This window comes from Amphiprion ocellaris, chromosome 13 (genome assembly GCF_022539595.1).
Source record: "Amphiprion ocellaris isolate individual 3 ecotype Okinawa chromosome 13, ASM2253959v1, whole genome shotgun sequence".
Lineage (NCBI taxonomy): Eukaryota > Metazoa > Chordata > Actinopteri > Pomacentridae > Amphiprion > Amphiprion ocellaris.
The window spans coordinates 26,710,187-26,730,704 of record NC_072778.1 but is presented as its reverse complement, the minus strand read 5'-3'; the positions used below and the strand labels follow the sequence as shown (position 1 = coordinate 26,730,704).

The window sequence follows — 20,518 nt, the reverse complement described above, 5'->3', positions numbered from 1 at the left end:
TACTAAGAAATTCGAAAACCTTTTCCAAACCAAGTTTGTCCTCCTCTTAACTCACACTAAGGATGATTTGGAACACTGGTCCTTGCTACATCTCTCTTTAGCTGCGAGAATTAGCTCAATTAAGATGAGTACCTTGCCGAAAAATGTATATCTCTTTCAGTGCTTACCTATTTTTCTTCTTATTGCAATTTTAAAAAAGATTGACAGCATGCTTCTATCTGTGGGTAAAACAAAACTCAGAGAATGTGAAAACAGCTTCTACAGAGGCCTAAACTGGATGGAGGTTTAGTGTTACCAGACTTCAGATACTATTATTGGGCTGCTAATCTTAGGATCACTCACTACTGCTGGCAGTAAACTTGATTGTTAAATGGTTTGGAAATCACCTCAGGACATATTTTCAATGTCTGTATCTTTCTGGAAAAACTAATTCACCATTCACCCCCACTTCCACTAGTAAGTCAGCACTCAGAGCTGATCTGTTCATAATTTTCCATTCTTTACACAATTCAGTTTCCATGTGTATAACCAAATTTAACATTTAATTGAATATCCTCAAGGATAGACTTTTTGAAAATGTGTTGGGTTAGCTCCCTGAAGTGAAATGATGTCTTTCCCCTTTTTTAAGTGGCTGTTCAAAACGGCTCTAAACACTACTGTCCTATAGTACATAGTTAGCAAAACCTTACTTTTAACTCTGAAAATATTGGCAAGTTGTGCAGCAAGCTCTAATTTGTTGATGTTGTTTAATATCTATAATTTTTCCAGAGAAAGATTAGTTTCACAAGTACAAAATTGTCATCTGTCAAAGACTTGTCTTTTTAACTTCATAATCATCCTCTATCTGTGCATTTTTCAGCCCGAGTGGTACCTCACGCAGGTTCTCATGTGGATGGGGAACAATTCAGCTTTCATGGAAGAAAAGATCCAACCTATCTTGGACCGAGCGGAGGCGAGCTTCAGTGCCAGGGTAAGCTGTTTCATTTTCATCCAAAGAAGTATTCTTTTTTTAAATGCAGTTTTTATCAGATCAAACTATTCTTCTGTTTTTCATGCTGAAAAGGCCATTGAATACTTGTGAACAAGTATTTGGACATGAGCCACAGGCGTGATGCTTTGTGCACTGTGCTAATCAAGACTACTTAAGAGTTTTACTTGCCTGTATGAATATTCTCTTTAAGTTTATTTTGCATCTTCAGTGGTCATTTCAGTTAATAGACAATTTTCTTACCACTGACGCTCAATTTCATTAGTAAGTCATTAAATGACAATATAAAAATTTTATTGGAAATAGTGATAAACCTGTTGCTTTAATTTAAGATTTCAACAAGAACTCAAAACCTTCCTCAGCATAGTATTTATTTCAGTCTGTTTATGATGTGTAGTTTCTATAGTATCTCAAGAAATGTTGCTGGGCTATCAACAAATATAACTGGTAAGTGTCTGTGGTCACCTGATTTTTAGCTAACACCAATTACTGCTTTGTGTTTGTGGGTAGGTGGAGTTGTGTCGTGGCTTGTTGTCTCTAGTCCAGGAGAAGGTGGCCAGCGATGCTTCCAGGCTGTTGTATGATGATGTGCTCTTCTGTCACTTGGTGGAGGAGGTGCTTCAATTTGAGAAGGAGCTACGAAGCAACCATTTGTACCCAGCAGTGCTGCCTGGTCTGCTTCACCTCCTGCTTGAGGATGCGGTCCTTCAGAAATGGCTCACTGTGGAAAAGAAGAGTGAGTTGTTGAGTATGAGGATACTTAGCTGCACAGTTAATGTATGTACTGTTGGCATAGTTCATTATTATTCAGCTAGCTTGCTATTATTAAGTTGACTGCAATTATGTTTGTATTACAATGAGCCCATGTTAGTTTTACTGTGCCAACTACACTAATACTTACTACATCAAGGAAAGAGTGCTTCACTCCTTCTGTCGTAACATGAATAGGATCATTTTATCTTCTGGTACCTGGTGCAACAGTGGCGCAGTAAATTTCTTTTACTGATGATAATGCAATCTCAACACACACAGAATCTAACCAATCATCTTCTTGCTGTAATTTTAGTAATTCAGTTACAGAATTGGTTATGTTTATTCTTTGCTTACTTGTGTTACATACAAAGTACTCTGTACACACATGGTAGACAAATAGTAACTGGTAAAATTTGCCAGTTCTTTCCAAAGATGAATGATTGAGCTTGGAGTATCAGAGTTGCGAAGTGGCAGGAGCAATATTTTGCACCCCTGATTCTGGAACTAAATCATCCATCCATCCATCCATCCATCCATCCATCCATCCATCCATCCATCCATACAATGCACACCTAGCAGCAGTCATAAAAATGTGTGTAACGCAGGTCCTTTGATGGATAGTGCAGTGTTATGCTGTCTCCTGATTGGTGACGGTTATTTTTCATATATGCTGCATGGGTGTGAGGGTGATGGGCTTCGTGCATACAGCACCGTGAAGAAGTATTTGCAACCTTGCAGATATCTTCTATTTTTGAATACTTGTCACACTAAGATGTTTCAGGTCATCAAACTAATTTTAATGTAAGACAAAGATAATCCAAGAAAACTCAAAATGTAGTTTTTAAATAATGATTTCATTAACAGGGGAGCAGTTCCACAAACTGGGTGCAGCCACAGAAAAGACACGGTCAGCCCTTTTTCTGAGGCTGGATCTGGCAACTTTAAGGACCATCTGACCTCAGCAATAAAACTGGAGCATGGACAGCTAAAAGCTCAGATAAATAAGAAGGTGGCAACCCATTTAACAAGCAAGGCCTAACATTCTAGACCCAGAGGTTTAACTTTCGCTACAGATATACCATAGCCAACTCATAATAAATTCATTATTTTTCGGACACAAATACATTATTTGGACACGTTTAGAGTTTAAACAGTAGAATACAAATGATTGGTATTCCTACAGCTTGCTGCCTCAATAACTGGTATCCACAAAACTCAATATTGAGGCAAAAAAAGCGCTGCAATAGCACCAAAATTAAGTTTCACACAGTATCCAATTGCATACAGATGTACCACAAGTCACATCAGATATGCAATCTGCATACGCTCAGTAAGTTTGAGTTTCAGTGGAATTGCATCTTTCAATACATTGTGTTTTCTTCTGTTTAGTGGCAGTGGAAAAAATGGATGCCATGCTGTCAGCTGAGGGAGCCTGGAGCTCTCAGTATAAAGATATCAGTGATATGGATGAGCTGAAGGCTCCTGATTGTGCTGAGACATTCATGACTCTGCTTCAGGTCATCACTGGTAAGACTACTTCTTTCAGTCATTCTAAGCTTTTCAGTACACTTTTTCATGTTGAACACATAAATGTTATACCTCTGGTTTTTGTTTTCCTCTCCAAATTGTCAGAACAGCATTTGTGCTATTATTGAGTTGACATGCCAGTTGACATGAAAGCCAGTCAACTGGCATTAAAAACCATGCCATGGTCAAAGTCACCAAGATCTGATCTTTTTTTGTGGATGCTTACTCTTTTTTTTTTTTTTATTGCTTTATTCAGAGCGGTACCGGGCCTTACCCTGTCCTTCTGCGCAATTGAAGTTTTTGGAGCTGCAGAGAGAACTCGTGGATGACTTCCGCATACGACTCACACAGGTAATATTGAATAACAAGCCCTCTAAAAATGAACCAAAGAAAGTGACTTCTGTAGCAATACTGTTAACGAAGGAGAGGCTGTTGAGGGAACATAAAGTGTTCTCACAGTGTGGTCCAGTACACCTTGGGCTTGATGGCAGAGACTGGTACTAAAAAAATGTGCCAAGGAAGAGGCCATAAAACAAACACTAACTGAAGCAGATGTCAGGAACCTCAAGGTTTTAGGTACTAGAGATAGAAGGAAGACCACTGCTGATCTTCAGTCAGAGATTAATGCTTCTAGATCAGAATCTGAGTTTCCAGAATGATCATAAGTAGACACCTAAGGAACAAGGACAATAGCTGCTATGAAGCCATTATTGAGGCCTGCAAACATCCAAAAATGTTCAATATTTGCCAGGGAGCACAAACACTGGACTGTAGATGAGTGTAAGGAGGTACTCTGGACAGACGAGTCCAAGTTGGAACTCTTTGTCAGCATTGTCGTGTACATGTCCACAGAAAAGCTGGAGAACATTTTGATGCTAGATGCATCACAGTGAAACATGGTGGAGATTCCATTATGGTATGGGGTGTCATTTGTGGAAACAGCCTGGGAAAATTAGTTAAAATGGATGGTATCATGAACAAGAAGGTCTACCAAAACATCTTGGTACATCATGGAATCCCTTCTGGATTGAACCTGATTGGTTTTGGGTTTATAGACCAAGAAGACAACGACCCCAAGCAGACTTCAAAGCTGTGCAGAGACTACTGGACCAAGAAAAGGGAATCTGGAGTGCTGGAACTGATGGACTGGCCAAGTCAAAGTCTAGACTTGAATCCATTGAACAGATCTGGGATTTATTAAATTCAAAAACAGATGGCACAATAATTTCATCCAAAGCAAGTCTTTGGGAACAACTAGAAACTATTTAAGTTTAATAACAAAAGAGACTGTCGAAAAGTAGAACAGAAGCGATTTTGGACCATTCCAATCTGTATGAGAGACTGAGAGTAAGATTTTCAAATGAACTGTAACTAGGTTTAGGTCTCTGGTTCATTATTAAGCTAGAGTGGTAGATTGCTGCTACTCCTCCTCAGCCTGTGGTTCAAGGAATATGACAGTTAGTATGACGAGGAGGAGTTGATTCATTTAGACTAACAAATTCTTCCTGCTGCAACCAGGTTTCAGTCAAACAGAACAAATCCGTCTGGTGATCAGTTATCAAATCATTTACTAACAGAGGTTTAGATGAGAGAGACCTAACATCTAACAGTCCACATTTAACTGTCCTGTTTATTCACTCTGATGAAATAGTGGTAATAATTTTATTAGATTTTTTTGTTTACTATTTCTTTTGTTTATTTTTGATTTGTTTAGTTTATTGAATTTTGGTGGTCGGGGGACAGACACAGTCTCAGTGAAGTTAACTGAATTACTGGAGGGTGACAGATGTGAGGAGACTGCAGAGAGGTGTGGAAGACTACAACTCTGCATCCTGGTCTTAATTCTGGATCACTCACTGTTTTAAACACACTCAAATTAACAACTGTATTTTCTCAGAACCCTATTTGGATGGTAATAATCCTTGAATTTACAGCAATAAATCGCACAGCATTTGGCATAATTCCGCTAAAGTAGATGTCTGTGTCTGTAATGCTTTACAAAATTTAGGAAATGATTCTTTTATTGTGTATTCGAATGACGTGCCAATGCAATGGAGGGAAGATACCTTGATTTTAATTCCACACAGGATAAATTATCTTGTTAATCATTTAAAGCAGACATTGTAAAAAAAAAAAAAAAAAAAAAAAAATGGAATGGCAATAATGTTCCATTCCTGTATAATAATTTGGCTTGACCTGGAAAGATAGGCCAAATTTCACAAACTTTGGAACAGTTTTTTCACTTTAAAGCAACTGGACTGCTCTTTTAGGTTCATGTAGATGTTTCACCTCTCATCCCAAAGACTTCTTCAGTTCTGAACTTCTTTAGAGGACTCTAGTTACTTTTTACTGAAGCTCCTAAGATTTGAATGAGTAGATGTGTCTACTTGTGACTTTACTTTATACTTGCCACATTGAAATAATGGCTGACCTTTGTTTTGTTTTAAAAACTAAATGATCCAAATATTGTAGGCTGTGACTCTCTAAAATGCTGATCAGCTTAAAATATTTATGTATAAACAATGGTTTAAGTGGAACCTTTTTCTAATGCATTATAAAGATAATCATCCATAAATGATTTTACGATTATTTAGGATGCACATTATGACATTGATTGTCATATATTAATGTGAAAAGAATGCACATTTTGTTTAAAATACTGGATATACAATTTCCATTCTTACACACAGTGTATGAGTGAACATTCTTCTGCCTCTGACCTCTCTACACTAAGACACCAACAAATGTAGACATCTATAGGTTGCGGCTTTGTTTTGGATGGTTATTCTATTGCACAATATCTCAGGGAGAAGTTTTAACACTCACTGATTTTCCATTCATCTGATGAAACAACAGAGTAGAGTGTAATAGATGAGTCTGATGTATGTAGTATTGAATGAAGTGTACATCATTTTACAGCTAAAGTAATCAGCCATCAGAAAGATTTGTTATTTACAATGCAGAGAGATTAAAAATCGAATTCTGCTTAATATTTTAATGTGATTATGCAGTTGTATACACTCACAGGCACAACTGTGGAGTATGATGGGCTGTTGTTTGGTTGACTCATTGTATCATATTCTAACATGTGAAGTCACCAGTAACTAGTTTTAAACTCCAAGTCGACTTGTCTTTTGTGGATTTTATTAGGTCCCGTGTAAAGTCATCAATTTTATGAACATCCAAGTCATGATGCAAGCATACACCTCTGCCTTCCCTGCAGTTTTGTCCATTTTTGTGTATATTTTACGATTTGACAGTAGTTTTTATATCATATTAATTGAATTGAAAGAGAGAGAGTGAGAAATGAATGAATGAGGCAGTGGTGGTTACCATGGTTACTGTTCTTTCCAGGTGATGAAGGAGGAGTCTCGCTGCCCACTGGGTGTCCGCTACTGTGCCATCCTTAATGCTGTCAACTACATTTCCACCATCTTGGGAGACTGGGCAGACAATGTGGTATGTGGGTTTTAGAAAATGTATATCATTTTGCCCATAACATGGGTAGAATTTGTAGAATTGATTTAGTCCCGACATTGCAGGACCATCCGGTGTCACTTGATGACACTGTGAGTCCATGTTAGAAATGTGAATATTTTGGTAAATATTAACATTTGGCACTATAGATCATATCACGTTCTAAATTCAGAGTCTGAATCAGTTAACCTATTGGGGAGCTAATCCAGCAGTTAACACTGAGGGTCTGAATGTGTTTACACTTTCTGGAATCTCGCAGCAAAGCTCAACAATATGCAGGACGAAAATGTGTAGTGTTGCACCGCGCAGCAACTGGGAATTTGTCAGGTAGGCATTTTAAAATAAAGCGTGCAGCGACCAGTAGGCCTGATCAACCTCCATTGCTACAGAACAGCTTTAAGTTGTTAGCCCATTTCTTGTTCCCTGAAAATTGCCTTTTTGTGTAATTCTGAAATGTATGTTATTTTTCAGTTTTGGGTAACCTTACCTTTTTTTTGAATAGACATATACATTTTTATAACTTAAAATTTTATAAAATTTGAAATGAGACATATAGAAAAAGTGATTTGGATGATTTAAAGCCTGGATTTAGTTCAGTTTTCCCACTGTATGGCACATAACATAGGCATAAATAGTTCAAGGACCTTCAAAAAGTTGAAAATCCATAGATTCATTGTTTTCATAATTTTTGAGTCTGATAAATGGTGTAATTTTGATGGGTCTTTCTTTCAGAATATACATTTTTATTTCTTAAACATATTTTTTTTATAAACTGAAAATTTGTAATTAAATTATTGAAAGACAGACAGATAAACCAATGCTAACAGTCACATAACTGCGCTAAGGCTCTGTCTCCTGGACAGACTAATAACTAAAAAAACAAAAATGTTTAATTTCTATGTATCTGCATTTTTCATGTCTTCTACATTCACAGACGACTGCAAACTCAAAGTGCAATTATAGTGATTATATTAAACATTTTAATATAATTTAATTAACAGGTGTGCCTTGTCAAGAGTCAGTTTGTGTAATTTCTTGCCTTCTTAATGTGTTTGAGACCTTCAGTTGTGTTGTGCAGAGGTAGGGTTAATACACACTGGATAGCTCTATTTGACTACTGTTGTAATCCATAGTATGGCAAGAACCACTCGACTCTCCATCATTACTTTGAGACATAAAGTTAAGTCGATCCAGAAAATTTCAAGAACTTTGGAAGTATCCCCAAGTGCAGTCACAAAACCCATCAAATGCTACGATTAAACTGGCTCTTATGAGGATTGCCCCAGGAAAGGAAGACCAAGAGTCCCCTCTGCTGCTGAGAAAAAGTTCATCCGAGTCTCCAGCCTCAGAAACTACAAGTTAACAGCATCTCAGATTAGAGCCCAGATAAATTCTTCAGAGTTCAAGTAGTAGACACATCTCTACATCAACTGTTCAGAGGAGACTGTGAGTGAATCAGGTCTTCATGGTGGAATTGCTGCAAAGAAGCCACTACTGAGGATGAACAGCAAGAATAGGAGAATTGTTTGGGCCAAGAAACACAAGGAATGGATGTAGCTGGATTATGTTCATTTTGTCATTTCTTACTTTACAATTCCATGAACTAGGACGAAGGGCCCTGCACCCTCTCGCACACCCGGGAGTCCATCCTCCAGAGACCATCGGAAGGCAGGACACGTGACCGGCCTGACAGACTCTGACAGATGTGTCAGGCCGGTCACCTGATAAAATGACACGTCATCAAACATCAGATGGAACATGTCAGCAAGTTAAAAACCATCTTTTCCTTAGTTTTCAGTTAAAAAAAGTAATGCTATTCTACAAGGAATGGACCCTCATTCAGTGGAAATCTGTGCTTTGGTCTGACGAGTCCAAGTTTGAGATTTTTGGCTCCAACCCCCATGTTTTTGTGAAAGGCAGAAAAGGTGAATGGATGGTCTCTACATGCATGGTTCCCACCATGAAGCATGGAGGAGGAGGTGTGACGGTGTGGGGGTGATTTTCTGGTGATACTGTTGGTGATTTATTCAAAATTAAATGCACACTGAACCAGCATGGCTACCACAGCATCCTGCAACGACATACCATCCTATCTGGTTTGCGCTTAGTGGGACCATCATTTATTTTTCAACAGGACAATGACCCCAAACACACCTCCAGGCTGTGGAAGGACTATCTGACCAAGAAGGAGATGATGGAGTGCTGCGTCAGATGATCTGGCCTCCACAGTCACCTGACCTAAACCCAATCCAGATGGTTTGGGATGAGATGGACCGCAGAGTGAAGGCAAAAGGGCCAACAAATGTGCAGCACCTCTGGGAACTCCTTCAAGACTGTTGGAGAACCATTTCAGGACACTCCCTAGCGCTGCTGATTGAAAGAATGCCAAGAGTGTCCAAAGGTGTCATCATCCTAAAAGGGGGCTACTTTAAAGAATATAAAATACAAAAGATATTCTGTTTGCTCAACACTTGTTTGTTTACGTAATTCCATGTGTGTTCTTTCATAGTTTTGATGTCTTCAGTCTTAATCTACAATGTAGAAAATAATAAAAATAAATAAAAACCATTGAATGAGAAAGTGTTTTGACTCGTACTATGTGCGTGTGGGTAAATAAAAATAAATAATACCAGAAATTAGAAGAGTTATCAAATGATTCACAATTTGTCTCATCAAACAATAAGTAAATAACCATGTGAATCTAGGCAAAGTTAATTGCCATTACTAAATGCTTTTCAAACTGAGACACATACATACGGAAAAGAACTGTGCTTTGCTCTCTATACCTTTCCTAAAATATAACCCTCTGTCATGTGAGAGTGAGCTGCATTGAGCAGTCAGAAAATGGCGATATTTGTTACTTTCTTACTAACAATTGTGTGTTTGACGTTTCCATTTTCTTTCTTCAGTTTTTCCTACAGCTGCAGCAGGCTGCAGTTTCACATGGTGAGGAGATGGTGCTGAGAGGCCAAGGTACGATGGAAGTGGGACGCCTGGCTTCACTGGAAGGTTCTCTGTTTGATGGTCTTTTGGCATTGCTGGATCGATTGAAAGGAGACATGTTGGGAAGGCTGCTGGAATGGACCATGAGAGAAATCACAGAAAAAGCCAAACCATACTGCCAAGATAGGTGAGAGCCTGTTGATGAGTACTTTATTAGTTGGTGTCTTTGAGCTTTATAGCGCTAGTTTGGGTAGCTCTATCCTCATAGTTTAAAGAAATAATACTTACATACCCTATGAAGGCTAAAATTTACTTTGTTGTGTAACTGATGTAAAGGCATTTGACAGTAGCACTGAGTCCCTACTGAAAGTATTTAGATACCTTCACTTTCTGAACAGTTTGTGTTGTAAAATGAATTTTTAATGGATAAAACTGACATTTTAACCATAATGGCTCCAACACTTTTAGTCTAAGCTGTTGGCCTACAGGGAAGTATACTTTTTCACCCCTTTCTGAACCAAGGTGTAATGTACGTGAATATGACGACATAGAATACATTCCTCAAAACTTACATCATTATGAATATTATCAGAGTGGCGAGAAGAAGGTGGTGTTTGGGCAGTAGCTGCTTTTTCTGCCAGTCAAGAGGAAGACTGTTGTAAAGAGCTATGTTGTCTGTCGGCAGATGTTCAAGGTAAGCACACTGATTATTGTTAATAAGATGTACTCGTATGTCAGTGATGTTAGAGATTGGCATCCACCAGCATCACGCACTTGACATATTATTTGAGCATTCATGTAATTTATGTCATTCATCATATCATTATAGTATATTAAGATTCTAATGCATTGTACAGTAATTACAGCTGTCAGATAAATGTAAAAATACAATATTTCCCTCTGAAATGCAATGGAGTCTTCATAGAAAATAGAGAACTTAACAATAAACATGGGCTGATATTTGGACTTAACTGTTCTGAATCTGTGCAGTATCAATAGAATCTGTTCAATATCAATATATATTTTTTAATAACGTGTTCTACTCATGGAAGAAGGGTTAGGGGTTAGTCACTGTCTTTCTACATAGAGTATAACCCTGTGCAGAATTGTTATTTTCCATTAACTAAGACTGAACAGCTACTAACAGACAGTAGAGCTCTTTACAATAAATTGTCTTCCTCTTGGCTGGTGGAGACAGCAGTTGCTGTACAGACACAACTACTCAACACCTCTCTGACTGTCTTCATGTCGATTTACATTTTGAGTAATGTCTTTTATACGTTCCTCCTCATGTACGTTACACTTGAAATCAAGCAAAGACTGAAAAGAAGGCATGTTTATCTCACTGTAAGTCTACAGATCAAGACTGCTGCTCTCTTTCCCTGTCCAAAGAATAAGGGTTGGTTCTAATTAATGAATTTCCTGCTTTTGTTCTGTTGTTCTTTTAGATGGTTGTCCCTGCCATCCCAGCATGACCAGTCTACCATGACCCTGTCCAGTACAGCATGTCCCATGATGTTATGTGTGAGGGACAGATTGTTGAACCTTCATAATGTTCTGAGTCTCTCACTGTTCCAACTGGCTTGGCAGGGTCTGGCGGAGAGACTTGACAACTTTCTGTACCAAAATGTAAGAGATGAATACCCAAAAACCCCAAGATACTTTTTGTTTTTTTCAAAACATAATAGCCACAAACTTTAACTTAGATATGATACAGGAAAGCTCTTTGACTTCCAATTCAAACACTGTGTTGCAGGTGGGTAGAGATGACTGCATTAATATTGACTAAAACATAGTGGCTCCAAGGTTCGTCTACTAGGCTGCTGGTTCAGTGTTGGGTTCCTCCAGTTTATGTGCTGAACTGTACAAGCAAGCTGCAGCAGCTGTCTGCAGTCACACCTGCAGTTTCTCCAGGAATTGCCCATTCTAGTTAGTGTGATTGGTTGCAATAGTGTAATTGCGTAGCAGTCAAGCTATTGTTATTTTCACTCGTTATTATAATTTTTGTATCATCTTCCGTGAGTTTTTTGACATTCAGTGACTCCAAAATGCTTGAAGCTAGAAAGATGGATCTGAAACTAAAATTGAAGGCATACTGATGACATGTTTATAATGTAAAAATGTCCAAAATTGTCAGTCTCAACAACTCATGTTTGAAGTAAAAATGCTAAAATCACAGATGAAAAGCTTTATTGTTTGAGTAACAGACCAACTAATAAGGATTTGGTCAGTGAATTAATTAATTAATTTTGTCTGACTCATTTGAAAATGCAACCCTTGTAAAATTGTCTGATGGTGATAGGCAGACTCTTACTTCAAATATGTCATCTAAGTTTGCTTGAAATAATTTTTATAATTATTACCTTATCTTGATCATTTTTTTGTGTACATGTTTTTTTTGTGGAATTAAAAGCAATGCAGTGAGTTTAAGCTACTTTACAATACAATTCAAAAAACTTGTTTTGTCCCCTGGAGGCAATTTAGGGAACGTAGAGCAGTTGGATTAACAAAAAAATAATTTAAGGTTCGGATTGAACGAACATAAATAAGTTCAGTGCCATGTCTGTGATGTATGGAACATGCAATGTCCCAATGCAAAGGGGGGGATCACAAGCTGGATGGGCAAGGAGGGGCCCGGTGGGGGAAGGCAGAGGGGCAGTGATGGCTGGGAGTTGCTGAGCTGAACAGCTCTGGGAACAAGGGTTGCTTACCTTGACACTCAATGAAGGAAAAGTTGAATGTCCTTAGGATGTTCCTGCTGACACAAAAAAAGAGTTGGGCTTCCTCGTTAGGTACTGCCGCTGCTGCTGGCATTTTCGAAAGATCTCCTCAGTAATGGAGGCAGTTTTGAATGTGTAGTCAAAAATTCATCTGCTTGCTGAAGAAGGTCATCACCATCTCTTCACCATCGCTGCAGGGAAGATTTATCACAACACTCCACCAACTCACGGAGTGCATGGCATCTGCATAGTTACCTAGATGACAGTGTGGGTGGGTAGAGCTGCAGTCATCAGTTTAGAGGATGAAGGGCACAGGTGAGAGGATGCAGTCCAGAGGGAAGCCAGTAAAGGTGAAGGAGAGTTTGGAGAAAGTGTTGACCTGTTAGTCAGAAAGTCTGTGGTTCACAGGATTAGCTGTAGTAGTTATTTCTCTGTAGTTTACTGAGATAAACTCAACAGAAAGCCAAGTTCAGTTCCATGTTGCAGTCAATGTAAGTTAGAAGTGATACAATGTCCTGGTCAGCCCAGAAACAAAACAAAAAATAATATTAAAACACTACATACATATATAAATAAAGCTGCTCTGTGAGTTGTCTGTTCAACCACACAAACAGTGACCCAGACGTTTAGTTTTTTCTTTTGTTTTTGTGTATTTAGTTCAGCTAAAGTAGCTTAAACTCCTACTTTCCTACTTAACAGTAACTGTTCATTGCAGCTTTTTCATTCATATTGCAATTGTCCCATCCCATTAATGGCATCCTTTGTCAGTTTGTCCAGCATTTCTTCTGATCATTTATTTGTACAATCAAAATGTTGCCTGTCTTATCACATAGACACCATTCTGGGGTAAACGTAATGTTTTGGTACTTACATGTACTTCATCTGACTCTTATGTCTCACAGCTGCCACGCTGTGTTCTTCGGTGCACACAGCTACATCTCTTAGGGATTATAGTGTAAATGATGTTTTAAAAAAAGCCTCCTTGTCAACAGCCACAGCATTTGTGCTGCACTCTGCTATTGTGAATGACAATTAACAGTCTTAAATAACATTAACAGTCTTAAACAACACCCCACTCGTATCCGTTTCTTTTCAGATAATTTTTGCAGTTGCTGGTAATGAAAAATAGACACACATAGCTAGTCCACTTGTTCTCTAGAGGCCTTTGCCGCTAATTGGCTGATTTACAGTACAGTATGTGGCTACTCCAGTATGCCTTTGATTGTCTCAATGTGTTCATGTGTTTCTGTCAGGTGATCCTGTGCAATCATTTCAGTGATGGTGGGGCAGCTCAGCTTCAGTTCGACATGACCAGAAACCTGTTTCCTCTCTTTGGCCACTACTGCAAAAGACCTGAAAACTTCTTTAAGCAGTAAGTATGTGTGTGTGTGTGTCTGGGTGCGTCTTCATGTGTGTGTGTGAGGCATCGTAATTGCATGTTTTTCCTACAGATTAATGATCTTAATAGATTAATACTGTACATGTACTTAATGTTACTAAAGCTGTAACATATAGTGACATATCTATCTATTTAATATGTCAAACATGAATAGAAAATAAATATATTGATAGTGATATTGATTTTACTGGTATGGTACTGGATCAAGCCAGGAATAATAGCAGTTGGACTGCTCTGATCACCATCCAGCAGGCACAGATACATTACACTGAGTGGCTGTGGCAGGCTTGGGCAGCCACTCTGCCATTGCTGACCCCAGCCAGGACTCCTGCCATAGTTGTCCTGTCTTCTGCAACTAAACATAAGTTATTATCAGATGCTGAGTCCGAAAAGGAATCCAGAACAGTGCTTGTACTACAGCGTACTTTTGCTGCTGTATGCAGCTATCACATAGTAAGACAGAGAAGAGTTTATGCAGTTTATCCTACTGATCATTGATAAAATATATGGAATTGCCCATCCTTTTTATGAATGCTGTTGAATTATTGAGTTGAATTTATTTTACATCCTTTTCACAGTTTCAGGCACCGCTAAATGAAATTTGCTTAAAGACATGTAAAACATCATGCAAGTTTATTGGTTAAATTAATATAAGCTTGTCAAAATATTTACATATGCAATTGGGGAAAAAAATAAAGGGACAGATTAGAGATTTTAAAAAATGAATTGTTAATCAATGAACTGTTATTAATAATTTACCCAGTTAAATGCATATTAACCAATACTCGTATGCAAAATGCTGTCTAGGTGACCTGTAGGGTTCACAGTGTTTACTAGTTGAACTAAACTAGTGAAAACCAAGATGCTTTTCAGTCACATTAGCTAAACAAAATGCTAATGACCAAGTGGGGAAGAAGCATGCATTGATGCTTACAAAGGCTCTCTACTTCAAAATACAAAATCTAACCAATCAGGACTCAGGATTTTGTCGTTATCCTATTTTTTGCATGCTGCACAGGAATTGGCACGTTGACTTCAGAAACTGTAATAAATGAACTGGTGTCCACTCGTTTAACTGGTAAAGATCTGTTTCACCATGCTCAGTAACTGGTGAGCTTAGAAAGAGTCACTAGTTAACTAGTAAGTGCTAAAATGTCCATTAGTTTGGGTGTGTTTGACCATAGTAGTTAACTAGTGAGGGACACAAGTTTTTTTTATTAACTAGTAAGAGCCTAAATGTCCACGTGTTACACAGGTTGGGTTCTTTTGTATTCTAGTTTCGCAAGTTAACCAGTTAAACACACTATCCTTGAACACACTGTCCAAAAAGTGTAACTACTAAACAAGTAATGACATGGAAAGCTGTTAAACATTTATTCAGTATCCTATGGAAAGTCATTTGAGCATTTATTCCGTATCTTTGATATCAGGCGTCAGTTTTCTCTCCAAGTGAGGTCTTTGCCAGCGCTGCTTAGACATTTGATTGCACTAGATCAGTATTTTGTTATCTTTTATTAACACACTACACACCATAGGGTTTAGGGTTGCTGTAAATAAAGGTATTCTTAAAAAGCCTCCAACTGATCCAGGTTTTTAACCAAATATGGATTAAAGATCCAGTATTTGTTTTTGTTTCCCAAATCCTTGAAATAGTTGTTGCATGTCAATTATGTATCTTTTCATTACAAATATTATGTTGGAAGATTTTCAATTAGGATTTACATTAAATCAACTAATTTCTGTATGTTAGTCCTGCATTTGACTCCAGTGATCATATTTCATGACATTTTATTCAGCCATACATTTTGTGCTTTATTATCAAGATGTCTACACTATTATTACTATGGAGCAGTGCTTTCAGAGTGGAGGCCTACTTATGGTTCCTAGAGATTCCAAAAGTATAAAGATGGGCCTATATTCCTCATATGGGGGACCAGCTTGGGTTTGGGAGGCAGACACCCTCTCTCTAATGAAGATAGGCTTGAAAGGTTTTTTTTTGATAAAACTTATACTTTGGACTGACTCAGATGATACTGAGCCGTTCCTTAGTTCTACTACTGGGTGCATCCCATAGGATAGCAGTGGCCAATGCAGTCCATCCATCCATGATCTTATCCATATTAGGACACTGTGAGTTGTGTAAGATTAACCAAACACAGGACTGTCACCAAAAAAGATTGAAGTGTGAGAGCTATTCTTTTTTTTTTTTTTTTTTAAATAATATTTTATACATGTTGATGTATTTTCACTTGCTGTTCTGATGTGTTGCCATTTTTAGTCACTGCTTTTGTTTATGTTTAAAAAAAAAAAAAAAACTACTTGGTTAAGATTAGGGACAGATTATAAAATACACCCTTGCAAACACCAACCACAAAGCTTCAGTTGTTTTCTAGATTGCTAGGGTGATGAGGTGTGCCACAAGAATACCCCCCGCCCCCAAAAAATGTAAGCATCTTAGAATTTAACAGACCTTCTTGTGAAAATAATACGTTTTGCAGACATTTTGATGGGATGAAACAGGACTGCAACGATGATCACTATTAGAAACTTCTCTCTGAAACAGTGAAAGTGATACCTGTTATCAGTCTGTAGAGCTGTTTCTAAACTCTACTTTTTATTTTATTTATTTGGTCAAGACAGTGCATACTAATTAACATACAATCTCATTATAGTTTACACAAGGTTGCAGTAAATACGGCGGATTTAGCACAAGGCTAATTTCCATCCATTGTCCCACACATAAAAGAAAGAAAGAAAAAAAATATATATGTATATGTGTATATGTGTATATATGTATATGTGTGTGTGTGTGTGTGTGTGTGTGTGTGTGTGTGTGTGTGTGTGTATATATAAAAAATACAGCGTTACAGACGTATAAAAAACAATATAGTAAAACAAAGACAATTAATATTGACTGGGTTAAACCTGCCCTACTATTTTAGAAAAGTGCTTTCAAGGCATAGCCTGTTGTAAAGTGCATATAGTTAAAGAGCCTGTTTTTAAAATATCTGATTTTAAAGTGCCTGAATTTAAAAGGCTAAGCAAACCTACACTGTCTTGTTATATCAAAGAACCATGCCATCCAGTGCAACAGAAGCCTGTAAGTTTTCATCTCACACAAGTGTGATTTGGAAACATTCGGCTTTTTTTCCATACCATGTATGTATGTATTTTTTTTAAACAGATATTACTATTATAACGCCAGATGGGATGGAATGATCAGCAGTCAAAAAACTACACAAACAAAATATCTGTATTGTATGAGGAGTTTTAAGAAAGACGATTGAATTAAGAGCCAGTGTGAAAGGGATAACTTTGGTTCACTTAGCATTCAGATTTATTATGTATTAATCTTCTCTCTTTCTTTCTGCAGTGTTAAAGAAGCATGTCTCATCTTGTGTCTTAATGTGGGCTCCGCTATTCTACTAAGGACTCTACTTAACGAGTCAGAAGAGGAGATGAGAGATTGGACAGGTGCAGGGGACCCTTCACCAGAGGCTGCACTGAATGAGTTAGGGGTTTACTGTCTGGCGCCCTGTGATGTGTTGATTCTCCTCAGTCTCAGGACCTCATGGCCTGGACAATAACACCCCCTGGTGGCGGTAGTATTGCTGTGGCATGTACATCAGAATAGCTACTGGACAAATTTTCCTTCCTACATTTTTGTCATTGGCTTTAATGGCCCAATCTGTTAAACATCTATTTTTATTGTATTTTGTGGTTGTTATGTGTTTCCAGGTGTAAATTAAAAGCTGTTCAGATAATACGATTACTTCTGCCATCCCGTAACGGAAGCTGTGCTGTAAATTCAGCAGTATTTCCATGTCAAATCATCACTCAAAGAAAGTTAGAAGTGATACAATGTCCTGGTCCAACACTCATATTTATGTTTGTCAATCACAGATGCAAAGAGCATTTTCTTCCTAAAGGGGATGGGAACAGCTATAGGTCATGGTTTTTAGAACTACTGACACTGCAACAGCTCATACAAAACAGTGCCTAAACACGGATTTTACAGTCATGATGAAATGAACAATCTTTGCAGTATGTTCTGTGAGTTTTTCATATGATGTTCAGTCAGTTAATGGTCCAGCATTTTCATATGTACCATTATGTTTGCATCATTTCTGTGGACTTACTGTGACCTGAGTTGACTAAACTATACCACCAGTATGCTTTTTGTTCTTATGTAAATGACATCTGCCCAGTATGCTAACTAATTAAACATGAAAATTAAATAAGAGAACTTAATTCATCCAGATTTTTTTATAAATATACAGTATCCATGCAGCATACATAGTTTAAAATGCATTTGAATACATTATACCTAGTAAATAGAAGTAAGAGATGTAGCCTAATAGATCTGACACACACAGATTTTCACAAGTTATTTCACTTGAATAATGAGTCTGTTATTATTATAACTGTTATTCAGTTGATACACTTAAATTCCGAATAAAGTTTTAAGGTGCCCTTAAAAACTGAATTTCTATTGACTTTAAGTGTTGCTCACCAGAACACATTGTATCCACACAGCCCAACAGAGGGGTGATGTGCTTACATAACACTGTTAATATCTACAGCACTGGTTAAGGCAATAATTGAACTTACAGCATACACACAAACACATTCTGTTTGTACACACCTTACAGTCAACATGGCTGAGATATCTGAGATGCCATCCTGTTTGTGTGCTATTTTAGAAATCTGCCAAAAACTTGTTTCAAACTAAAAATGATTTTATTAGGCAAATAACAAACTGAAACAACTAATAGTCGACAGTCTCTTGTTATTGAGTTCCAGATAGTTTCTAGCTGTTCCCAAAGACTTGCTTTGGATGAAACTTTTGAATTCAATAAATCCCACATCTGTTCAATGGATTCAAGTCTGGACTTTGACTTGGCCAGTCCATCAGTTCCAGTACTCCAGATTCCTTTTTCTTGGTCAAGTAGTCTCTGCACAGCTTTGAAGTCTGCTTGGGGTCGTTGTCTTCTTGGTATATGAACCCACAACCAATCAGGTTCAAACCAGAAGGGATTCCATGATGTACCAAGATGTTTTGGTAGACCTTCTTGTTCATGATAGCATCCATTTTAACTAATTTTCCCATGCTGTTTCCACAAATGAAACCCCATACCATAATGGAATCTCCACCATGTTTCACTGTGATGCAACTAGCATCAAAACGTTCTCCAGCTTTTCTGCAGACATAAATGCAATGCTGCTGACAGAAGAGTTAAAACTTGGACTCGTCTGTCCAGAGAACCTTCCTCCAGTCATCTACAGTCCAGTGTTTGTGCTCGCTGGCAGATTTTGAACATTGTTGGATGTTTTCAGGCCTCAATAATGACTTCTTAGCAGCTCTTCATCCCTTTAATCTTTGTTCCTTCAGTTGTCTGCTTACGGTCATTCTGGAGACTTTTCAGATTCTGATCTAGAAGCATTAACATCTGCCTGAAGATCAGCAGTGGTCTTCCTTCTGTCTCTAGTACCTAAAACCTTGAAGTGCCTGACATCTGCTTCAGTTAGCGTTTGTTTTTGGCCTCTTTTTTGGCACATTTTGTAAGTACCAGTCTCTGCCATTGAGTCCAAAGCATACGTGACCACGGTATGAGAACACTTTATGTCTCAAAGACTCATCCAGCATCATGAAGTGCTTTAATTCGGACTCAGTCTTCCTCAGTGAGTTCCCTAAGCTTCACCATTTTGAACAGGAGTGAGAAATTTCAAACGGAATTCACATTTTTATACTCAAATTAGAGGCCAGCACACTGGAATTCTAGGAGAAGTCAGAAATTAATCAAGAATAACATACAATCACTAAAACATTTTTTCCGTTCAGGAATACAAGCAAATAACTGTAATTTGGCATCTCAATCAAATAATAATGCTTTAATATATTTTTTCTGCTTTTTTGTGAAACAGTAAATTTGAAAATTCATGGATAACAACAATAATTATATTTTAGCATCAAAGATATCATTTTGATTAAAGAGCTTGCAGATACAGGTGGATTAACCATTACAGAAACATAAAAAAATATTTTGATTATCAGCAATAGTGTTAATTTAGGGCAGCGATGGCAAACACCTTACACTGGGTGGTGGTCTAATAAGTTTTTTAAGCACTGTATGTGCTGTGGGGTTAATGAAGGGAGAAACAGTATGCATTAATATAAAAAGTGCTTGATTGCATCAGACCAGTAATTGATTCTCTTGCGGAGGGTGGAAGTTCCATACAATGACCTCCCTTGTCAGAAGACTAATATTACGTCTCTAACACAAATACTTATCAATGATGGCGTTCCTGAAGCATGTTGCTGTGCTCACTTCTCTCTGAGTTGGCAGGAGTCATAGAAACACTTTGGGCAACAGATAAGTTTTTGCTTCTGAATATGTTCAGATATGATAAAGGAAAAGTTGTTTCAAGCCACTTTGTGACAGGAAATTATGTCTCTTTAAAAACAAACAAAAACGGGGATAACACAAGTCGAAGAATTAGAGATAGAAAGTGGATCTGGAAAAATAATTTTTATTTACTGTTTACTCAAAACAAACATCATGCAACAATACAAAAGGGTAACAAAATGTAGAGGAGCAAAGTGCTTGAGGGCACTAAATGAAAAGAATTTAACAAATTAAGGAATGGCTGACCTTCGTGATTAAAACAAAAATATGAACAAAACATCTATTAATCTTTTTTTAATGGGAT

At 37.7% G+C, this 20,518-nt stretch overlaps 1 protein-coding gene across 2 annotated transcripts in view; it reads left to right on the top strand.

Moving 5' to 3' along the window:
• rint1 (RAD50 interactor 1) overlaps positions 1–18,687 on the top strand; it is a 28,084-nt gene extending 9,397 nt beyond the window's left edge. For both annotated transcript variants that reach the window (XM_035940991.2, XM_023294330.3), the window contains exons 7-15: positions 860–970; positions 1,499–1,724; positions 3,131–3,268; positions 3,525–3,619; positions 6,623–6,727; positions 9,655–9,875; positions 11,137–11,317; positions 13,662–13,780; positions 17,181–18,687. In XM_035940991.2, coding sequence (XP_035796884.1) covers positions 860–970; positions 1,499–1,724; positions 3,131–3,268; positions 3,525–3,619; positions 6,623–6,727; positions 9,655–9,875; positions 11,137–11,317; positions 13,662–13,780; positions 17,181–17,394 — 1,410 coding nt within the window. In that variant the 3' untranslated portion in view covers positions 17,395–18,687. The remainder of the gene's footprint in view (positions 1–859; positions 971–1,498; positions 1,725–3,130; positions 3,269–3,524; positions 3,620–6,622; positions 6,728–9,654; positions 9,876–11,136; positions 11,318–13,661; positions 13,781–17,180) is intronic.
• Positions 18,688–20,518: the final 1,831 nt, after the last annotated feature.